At 45.3% G+C, this 10,471-nt stretch overlaps 1 protein-coding gene across 1 annotated transcript; it reads left to right on the forward strand.

The window, feature by feature from the left end:
• The first annotated feature begins 1,984 nt into the window (after positions 1–1,984).
• Positions 1,985–9,002, forward strand: HMGN1 (high mobility group nucleosome binding domain 1). Its single transcript, XM_053903069.1, has 6 exons — positions 1,985–2,148; positions 2,492–2,524; positions 2,611–2,640; positions 2,724–2,774; positions 6,188–6,316; positions 8,132–9,002. Exons 1-6 carry the CDS (start codon positions 2,134–2,136, stop codon positions 8,177–8,179), a joined length of 306 nt encoding a protein of 101 aa, XP_053759044.1. The 5' UTR covers positions 1,985–2,133; the 3' UTR covers positions 8,180–9,002.
• The last annotated feature ends 1,469 nt before the right edge of the window (positions 9,003–10,471 follow it).

A 10,471-nucleotide genomic window follows, 5' to 3' on the forward strand; every position in this document is an offset into this window, starting at 1 on the left:
TAGGAGTGAGGAAAAAAGAGAAAAGGATAAATTTTAATCTCACCCTGCTGCTAGTTGTTCTCCACAGAGCCAACTGCTGGCACCATGTTCTCATGAATTCTTTCTGCGTTGCCTAATGAATGTATAGCTTTATATTCAATATAGTTACATATTCAATAGACACCACGTAGAAAAAAAAAGGCAGAGAACAGAGATGGGGAGTTGCAATTTTAAACTGAAAGGTCAGGACAGGCCCTAATTGATAGGGTGAAATCTGTGCAAAGCCCCAAAGCCCCAAAAGAAGAGAGCCATACTAGTCTGAGGCAGGGCATTCCAGGCAGAGGGAACAGCAGGTGACAAGGCCCTGAAGCAGAGGGTGCCCAGCCTGTTTGAGAAGAGGAAGACGAAACAGAAGGAGCATCTGTGAAAATCAGTGAACTGGGCCAAACTGCAGGGGACTTTATAAGCCACTCTAGGACTCAGACTTTCTTGAATGAGAAAGGAAGACGCTAGTTATTGAGATCAGGAGGTACATGGTCTGACTGGTGGTTTTCAAAATTCACTTCCTCTATAAAGAGCTGGCTCATTCTTTGTTGTAGTTCACTATCACACCATGCGAGGGGCCATAGTTTAGCCAGGCCCTTCAAATGAAGGACATTTGATCTGTTTCCTATCTTTTGGATGCAGAGTCCTCCAACATTTCCTTCTTTCCAAGAGTTCCGGCTGACAATTCTGATTAAAAACTTGTAACCTCACTCAATTCCTTCTTCTAAATGTAATTTTTATGGCGCCTGGGTCGTAAGTCGGCTAAGCCTCTGACTTCAGCTCATTACACCCCGGCTCAGGTCATTATCTCCCGGTTGGCGAGTTCCGGCCCCACGTTGGTCTCCGTGCTGACAGTTTAGAACCTGGAGCCTGCTTCGGATTCTGTCTCCCCCCACCCCCCCCCCCACCTTCAAAAATAAACGTTAAAAGAATTTTCTAAAAAACCTAATTTTCTTCTTCATTAAAGAAATGGGGTAAAAGGTGAGCTCACTGGTTCCGGGGTTCCCGGCTCAGCCTCCCAGCGTGATGCCCTTTTTCCACTTTAAAAAGGTGCTTAGGTGAGCAGCCGGTTAAAAACGGGCTGGAGAGGGTGGGCGTGCTTCCCGCTTCACTTCAGGGAAGGAGGGATCGGCCGGCCCAGGAGTCTGCGAGAGGTAGGGCACGTCCTGGGGACCGTGGAGACCCCGGCCCCTCAAGGAACAGATGATCTAAAGAAAGCGACACAGAAAGAGCTGATCTAGAAAAACCGCGCAGCAGAGACGGGCCTCCGGGGGCCGCGAGCCCCAGAGACGTCGCAAAGACCCGCGCCTGCGCAGTGGCACGGGGAGCTGAGCCCGCGCGCCAGCGTTCCTTCCCACGACCTCCCCTCCGGCGCCTGCGCACTGAGGCCGGCTTCCCGAAGGCCTGTGAAACTGGGGCCCACAGATAGCCCTTCTTGCCGACCGAGAAGGGAGAATTGGCTCGTACTTGAATCCATCGTCTCTCCCTTCCCAGTTTATTAGACTAACTATAAATGCCCCATTCCCAATACTCCTAGAACGGACGGACTCAATCCCTGAGGCTCTCTGGGCGCCGGGGGAGCCCAGGTAACTAGGGAGGCTGTGGGTGGGGCCACTCGGCGATCACGTGGCGGAGCTCCGCCAATCGGCGCGCAGACCGCACTTTGCGGCTCGGCTTCAAACAAACTACCGTGAGGTGAGAGCGGCCTCTGGGGCCCCGCCCCCCTCGCCTGGGTCTGGGGCCCCGCGAGACGCCGGGCGGGGGTGGGGGCGCCGGGAGCGGGGGCGGGGCGCAGTGGTCGAGTGACGGCCCGCCTCACCTATTCCGGGCGCGGGCCGCGGCGCGGTGGGCCTCACAGCCAATGGGCGGGGGCGGGGGCGGGGGGCGGCCCGGCCGGCGGGGAGGGGGAGCCAGCGGCCGGGGGGACGCGGGGGGAGGAGGGGGCGGGCTCCCAATCCGGTTCCATCCGGTTCTCCCACCGCCCCCGCCGCGGGTCGCAGCAGCTCCGGCGGCGGGAGGAGCGGTAGCGGCCAGGCAGCCCAGCTTCGCGAAGGCTCTCGGCGCGCGGCGGCCCGCAGGCACCCGGCACGCGCCCGCCCCGCCGCCACGATGCCCAAGAGGAAGGTGAGCGGCGGCCCGCACGCGCGCCCTCCGCCGCCCGGCCCGCCGCGGCGCCCCGCGAGGCTCAGGTCCCGCCTCGCCCACGGCGGCGCAGGGCCCGGCAGGCGGCCCGGCGCCCGCGGCGGGCGGGCGGGCCGCGCGCTCGCGCGGCGGCGGCGGCGGCGGCCGCCCGGTCGCGATGTTCTGGAACGTTCGGCGGCCGAAGAGCCGGGTGGGAGATTCGAACGCGGCGGCGGGAAGCCGCTGACGTCACGCGGCCGGGCATTGTTCTCGCGGGCGGGCGCAGGGCGCGCGGGCACTTTTGTTTGCGGGCTGCGCCCACGGGTCCGTGTGCTTCCTTCCGCAGGTCAGCTCCGCCGAGGGGGCGGCGAAGGAGGAGGTAAGAGCCCGCGCCTGTGCCCGGGGGTGGGGCCCATTCGCACTGCCCCGCTCACTCCTTGCTCCTTTTCCTTTTTGTTCCTAAAGCCCAAGAGGAGGTCGGCGAGGTTGTCAGCTGTAAGTAAAGCGAGCCCCGTAAGCGTGTCTTTTCCGTGGGGTCGTGCCCAGTGAAGACACTCAGTGCTACCTTTGCCTTTCAGAAACCTGCTCCTGCAAAAGTGGAAGCGAAGCCAAAAAAGGCGGCGGGAAAGGTAGGTTTCAAACTTACGGGACCGCGGTGTGTTCGAAATGCTGCAGCGCCCCTCGACGCGTGACTTTCTCTTAACAAAAAGTCATCAGCGGCGACTCTGCGGTCTTGTGACATTGTTGGTGACTAAGATCTTGACTTTGAAAGTCTCAAGAGTAATCAGATGTTACACTTGCCCGAAAAGTGGAAATTGTCTCCTGTTTCTGTTTTCTATTTAAGTTTTATAATTGCAGCGACCAATTTTTTTTTTTTTTTTTTTTTTTTTTTTTTTTTACCCCTTGGCCTGGGTAAACAATAATGGATCTGGTCCTACTGGTTCACGGGAGCGTAACGCATTACCTTCATTGTGCTGCAGAATTCAAGACTCAAGACGAGTGAAAATACTAACAATTTTGCTGTCTGGTCTTTGCGTTGTACGTCACGGTCAGCGTTTGCCCGGTCAGCGTTTGCCCGTTCGATGCATACTTGTGCGTACTTTTGTGACGGTAACATCAAAGCCAGGATCGGTAACATCAAAGCCAGGATTGCCACCGGGAGAAAGGGGATACGCAGGTTTTGGTGTATAAAGTTCTCAAGCCAAGGTGCAGGGAATCCCGTGTGCAGGGGTAAGGGGTTTGTTGTGGTGTTTTGGAGGGGGAACAGCTGTGTTCAGAGGGGTACCCTACATCTTTTTCCCCGAAGAAACTTTTGAGTTAATCCTCAACAACATTATAGTTGTCTCCCTGGAGTAGGTTCGAGATTGCGTTGTTCACGTTGAAGGTCTTTGGAATGAAATTGTTCTTGAGTATATGTATGAAAAGTTGGGAAAACAAAATCTATGTAAATCGTTATAAGTTTGATTTGAGGTGGAGCCTCGAAACCGCCCTTTGCCAAGCCCTGTGGTCTTCAGGGGAAATTCATGGTGTGATTACTGTTCACCCGCAGCTTAAGTGAGAGTTTGTGGTGTTAGGCCCCTTTTCTAAAAGCATAGATGGAAGCTTAGCACTGCATAGGCCAAAGGTTTTTTTTCCGTTTCTTTATTTAAACGTTGCACAGAACTGAGAAAAATCTTAACTTTTCCAGTAGAAAGTTCTATTTTTTTTTTTTTAAGTATTTGCAGAAGGTGTAAGCGTGGTACGTTAATTTAGTATTTTTCACACTAGAGGATAAAGCAGTGCATCTTTGTATAAGAAGTTAAAGTAGCCTGGGAACTTGCCGTGAATGGCCAAGAAAAATAGTGGATCTTGTTGCATGATGATAGAATGAGCTATTGTACTATTATTACCCGTCTTTGATGCTTTTGAGTTCTTTCAATAAACCAATTTGCTGAAGTAGTATGATTGTTTCCCTCTTAGGTTTTTTTTGCTGTTCCTTGTCCTATATTTTGATTTACTGTACAAATTTTTTTTGGTGAAAAAAGTTATCCTCCTGTTATCCTCACATTTTATCCTCAGTTGGGTTTGGGACATCAGGTGTAATCACTTTTTTTCTTTCTGTCCATGAGAGGCCAACAGGAAGTCTTCCTTGAGGAACAAATTTGTCAACTCAGTTGACAAATTTTCCTTTGCCAAAGGAAAAATGCGGGGTTGGAGGGCTTGGTTTTACTTTACTTTCTAGAATACATTTTTCAGGGGCAATCCAAGTCAAAGCCTGAGTGGAAGGTAAATATTTTGATGTATTAATTACAGTGTAGACACTTTTCTTTAAAATATTATTTATTTTTGAGAGAGAGGAGAGAGTGAGGGGGGGAGGAGCAGAGAGCGGGAGACGCAGAATCGGAAGCACGCCCCAGGCTCCGAGCGTCCCCACTGAGCCCGATGTAGGGCTCAAAACCTGTGAACTGTTAGATCATGACCCGAGGGAGTGGAAGTCGAACGCTTAACTAATTGAGGCACCCAGGTGCCCTGACGCAGTTTTCAAAGTATATGTTTGCCACTGTGTATGTACTTATAACTTGTATAAAATTCTCAGAATTATTTTAAGGGTTGAAACACACGTATGTTAGGAAAACATTGATTTGTTTCATCTGTCTTGCCATAGGTAATTAAAAGTGGTGTTGTTTTAGTCCAGGTTATTGTATGTTTCGTTTCCATTTTTAAGGTTTTTACGTTTCTACATTAGTGCCCTAGTGGTTACAAAATTAATGAGAAATCTAAAGAGATCAGATTACAGGAGAATGGTTTTGTAAGTACAGAAGTGATTGTGATACTTCATGGTACCAGTATGAGTGGTGCTGTCCTGAATGTTTATATTTATAATTTATAGGGTTTTTTTTTTTTTTAATTTTATTTTTTTCCTTCATGTGAGTGTTGACACCTAACAAGGAAGCTTAGTCTTTAAAGTTTATTTACAGAGAGGGAGAGGCAGAATCTCAAGCAGGCTCTGCACTGTCAGCACAGAGCCCAGTGTGGGGCTCAAACTCACGAACTGCGAGATCATGGGCCGAAGTCGGTTGCTTAACTGACTGAGCCACCCGGGCAGTCCTCAGAAATTCTAGTTCATTCGTGTATTATTAGTGGCTGTCATGCCGTCTTTATATGTGGAATGCCATCATTGGTTTAGAATACATTATACTGGTCCCCCCGCCGTCCCCTTAGCATTGAAATCGTTTGACCTGTTTGCATGTCTTTGTGGCTGTTTAATTCAAATATCAGTCAGTACTGTTAGGGCTCTTTTATACAACTCCCTGGTGACCTAACTTCATTTAGCTGTTGCTGCATTCTTCATTTACAGGGAATAAATGTCAAGATTTAAACTCCTTCCCCGTTGATGGAGGGTATCCAGAAGCACTTTAATATTGCTTAAAAGTGGTTTACATTTTTGAACCTCTTCTATCGTCATACTAATACCTGTGCTTTTCAGATTTTTCAAACATCTCAATGAAAACGATAAACTCAAAATGGATCCTTTTAGCTACTCATTATATAATATCAAGGGATTAGCTGTAGCAGGATAGTCAACCTGACCACACAGCATGGTGCTGTGTTCAGGTGAATGGTCTTACTGTGAGGGTGAACATCTTGTCAGGACAGTGGATATATGACAATTTGATCATTATTCAGGCTTAAAAGAAGTTTGGGGATGGGTAGGGTTACAGTGGAAAGAGATTTCCTCCTTTGTTTGCTCATGTGGAACTTCAGAGAATAGTGGGTGATTGAGAAGGCAGAGGAGGATTGTAGCTCAGGCTTTAGGTTTAGAGAACAGAAGTCTAATGAGGCTCGATAATGCCAGTACGGTTAGAGTTCTTCGCGAACGATGTTGTCCTGACTAGTGGCGATGGACCTTAAAGTGTCTTCCGTAAAAGATGTGTCCTGGATCTCAGGCTGATGTGTGACATCGTGTTGACATTGCAACTCTTGTGGGGATACTAGCCCTATAGCAACTGAGAAAATGTTCGTGCCAAGTTTTTACTTAAAATATACTCTTACTGTATCCTAGGAGAAATCTTCAGACAAAAAAGTGCAAACAAAGGGGAAAAGGGGAGCAAAGGGAAAACAGGCTGAAGTGGCTAACCAAGAAACAAAAGAAGACTTACCTGCAGAAAACGGAGAAACTAAAAACGAGGAGGTCAGAAGTGCTGTGTGTTGTTGATTGGACTCTGAACCATAGATAATCTGTTGTATATTTTTATGTAGCAGATAAGACCGTCTTTATTATTGTCTTTTTCTTACAATGTTAACAAAGGTTTGTACAGTAACATCAAATGAATAGACAGATGGCTTTTATTAGATATTTAAAATCAGTAGGTAGATGGCTTTTTTAAATTATTTTTTTATTTTTAACGTTTTATTTATTTTTGAGACAGGGAGAGACAGAGCATGAACAGGGGAGGGTCAGAGAGAGGGAGACACAGAATCTGAAACAGGCTCCAGGCTCTGAGCTGTCAGCACAGAGCCCGACGCGGGGCTTGAACTCATGGACCATGAGATCATGACCCGAGCCGAAGTCGGCCGCTTAACTGACTGAGCCACCCAGGCGCCCCAGATGGCTTTTTTTTAAAGGCGTGAATAAGAACTTTTAATATGCTCAGAATTTCACCAGTAACAAGTTCACACAAGTACAGCGTATGTTGTACGCAGGATTCGTTATAATAACTACTGACGTGAGTTAATTTTTAAAAGGTTTAATATACCAAATGGTGTAACACTCCTTTTTCTTTCATGTTTTGGGATATTGTTTAAACAAACAACCTAGGCCCTTATTTTTGAAATTGCCATCTATGGAACTGTTAAAAATCATGTTTTTATTTTGGATATTGCTTCAAAAATGTTTTGAATCCATTCCTCATTTGGGACATTTTTCCCACTATCAGATAAGTCCATTTTTCTTAAAAGTGGCTACTTGTTTTAGGATTAAATAATAACTTAGATCAAGCAAATAAAAAGACTTGGTATCCCTAATCGTTACGTTTTTAAGCCACGAGAAGAGGCCTTTTCTTAAACAAATAGGCTACAGGTTTCAATAAATAGTTTTTCTTAAGCCAAGCATTTTTTTAATGTTACTGGTTAAACCTGGAAAGATAAATAGTGTGTGGTATTTTAAAAACATTTATAGATCAAATCTTAAAACAACAAACCACTTGTTTCTAACTTGTGAAATCTGTTGCCACAATTTACTTTTAATTTGTAGTTCTGACCACACATCAAATATCCGGTGATGTTATGATGAGATTACTAATCTAGCTGTTAGGGAAGAATTTGACCATCCGGTACATGTTATCACACTACACTTGATTCTTAATATTCATGGTGGTTGTGTTCTAGAAGGTTGTGTGAATACTGAAAAATTGCACATGGAGGAAATACGACATTAGATTCTTAGCTGCACTGTGATCACGTTTCCATCAAACAGTTGGTGCATGATCTATGTGTTTCTGTTGAATACGTGTTGTTGATGCATCAGCTTTGAACTGGGCCAACAGAAATGGTACTGGAACTCAGGCCTAAATGATGCTATCCAGCATACGTATTTTCTCCATAAGGCACATCCCAACCTTCTTGCATTTAGCCATAGTAGATGGTATTATATTAGTCCAGTCAACATCAAGAAGCACAGAAAAAGAAATGTGAAATGTATGGCACTTTAAATAAACTGCAAAAAAGGCACCTGTTTAGAACTGAAACAACCATCCCAGCTGGGAATGTGCATGTTTGGCATTGCAAAGAAAGTTTTAAGTCTATTGAAGTGCCATGAGTATTGATTTTATGGTTGCAAATTTTAGTGAAGAGGCAAATTTACAAATACAGAATCTACATATAACGAGGGTCACCTGTAATTACATAGAAGTAAAACTTACATTGCATTAAATTTTAAAAATCTTGGAGATCGTAACAGTGACCCAGAAATCAAATATTTGATCATTATTTTTTCTTTGATTTGCAGAGTCCAGCCTCTGATGAAGCAGGAGAGAAAGAAGCCAAGTCTGATTAGTATCATATCCCATGTCTTACTAGTGGTCCCTGTCTCCCTTCTTGTACAATCCAGAGGAATATTTTTATCAACTATTTTGTAAATGCAAGTTTTTTAGTAGCTCTAGAAACATTTTTAAGAAGGAGGGAATCCCACCTCATCCCATTTTTTAAGTGTAAATGCTTTTTTTTAAGAGGTGAAATCATTTGCTGGTTGTTTATTTTTTGGTACAACCAGAAAATAGTGGGATATTGAATATGGGAGGCTTTGATCGTCTTGGGTGTCAGCTTAACATTCCATAGATGGGGTAGTTTTTATATCCTATAATACCAAGCATACTAAATGGCAATTTGGAGTCAGTTGTGCATTTAATATGTCTTGAACATTTTAAATTACTTCTATTCCCATGTTGTTTGGTAGAATTGTTTCCTAAAGAAAACCACTCCTTGATCTTGGCTCTCCCTGTCAGAATTTTGTGCATTCTGTAACATCTTGGTCGTGGTAGTCCAGTTTCCTAGTAACTTTGTTAATGTGCTGTGCGAGATTGAAAATTTGAGTATGTAGCGTATATGACATTAAATTGTGAATTAATGGGACTTAACAGTGTAACAGCATATCAACATTTGAAGATACCGGTACTTGATATACTGTTAAGGGAAATTTGCCTCCAAATTTTAAGCTGGAAGGTCACTGGAATAACTTTGAGAAAAGAACCACAGCTACATGGTTTTTTTAGGTTTTCGGTACGTACATTACGAATTATGTACAAATTGAATTGTCTGTACTGATCCTCAGAACAACAAATAAAAACTCAATTATGAAAGAATTTCTTGAAGCACATAAATTAAGTTCTGGCTTATATTTTATTACAAGAATTTCCACATTTGTTCTTGCAGAGTTTTCTTAAAATTTGAAAGTGGAGTATTTAATTTTTTTTGTAATACTTGAACATGTACAGCGTTCTTTGAAGGTACTTTGGCCTAAATTGATTTAATAGTGAGCAAATGGTCCAGCGTCCTCTGAAGCAAACTAAACGTAACTCTTTGTTCTTCATATGAAGTGAGCTTGTAAGTACTGAGTAAGCTAGAACTGCATCTACTGTGGTTTGTGTTTGCATATTATTCTGAGATTTGTTCTCCTATATATCGTATTTCTGCTCTGCCGTGTAAATGGTCTTCAAGAGGTAGTATTGGAGACTTGCGCCGAATCGGCAAATGCAAACACGGCCAGAGAAAGCACCAGGTCAGGGTTACCACTGAACAAGGGGAGACCTGGAAACCGTTTAAACCTCTCAACACTTGACATGTTATTTTGCCCTGGAGTGAATACTGGGGGGCAAGAATGCGCTGGAAACAGGAGTCCCCAAGGGCTCACACCTCTGCTAAGACTGTCCCACGGGAGTGGCTATTTTGAGCAACTTCATAGGGAGTGGGGAAGTGCGGCCCCTTTGTTGGAACTACGGAACGTCAGTGGAAAAAGGATGTTGACCTGGGCTGAAGGGGCGCCCACAGGAGGGCTGTAGTAACCCCTGGGGAGGGGGCAGGGCCTGGGAGCCATGTTCCCCAGTTCTCCGTGGTCCTTACTCCACGGAGGGCCTGGAGGCAGGATAAACAAGAGTTGCCTGTAGTTTCTAAGTATAGATAGCACAGGGTCTGGGTATGTAAATTTAAGCACTGAACTGAAAACATTCTCTCCCTGTGCGGGGATACTTGATAGAATTTTATTGTACCAGAATTTCACTAGCACCTGTCTATACATAGCAGTTAAAAGTGGTCTCCAGGCACCTGCCTGGGTGGCTCTGTGGGTTAAACATCTGCCTTCAGGTCACAATCTCCCCACTTGGGAGTTCGAGCCCCACATCTAAGCATCTGTGCTTACAGCTCAGACCCTGGAGCCTGCTTCAGGTTCTGTGTCTCCCTCTCTCTCTGCCCCTCCCCTGCTCACAGTCTTCCTCTCAAAAATAAACATCTCTAAAAACCAATGGGAAGAAAACTAGAACTTTAACCCTACGACCCATCTTGTACGACCTAACGCTCACCACCCCTAGGAACTGATCATTATTTACAGTCACAGGTTTCCTCGGTTCGGGACTCCCTGCTAATAAAGAGATTTACTAGTATAAGAGAGTTTTGTTTTTACTTCTTTCAGGAAGATTTATCTAAGATTATCTTGTAGAAAGTTAGATTGGGAGTACTAGATCCTACCTGCCTTGCGCATCCTCTTCTGAAAAAGTGAACCCCCACCTTATTTTATGAAAAAGCAAGCTACTTTGAGGCATCTTCTTAAATTTTTAAGTTCTCTCTGTAGCCCGAC

The sequence above is a fragment of the Panthera pardus genome, unplaced genomic scaffold (genome assembly GCF_024362965.1).
Source record: "Panthera pardus isolate Hobbes unplaced genomic scaffold, ASM2436296v1 HiC_scaffold_16, whole genome shotgun sequence".
In the NCBI taxonomy this organism is placed as follows: Eukaryota; Metazoa; Chordata; class Mammalia; order Carnivora; family Felidae; genus Panthera; species Panthera pardus.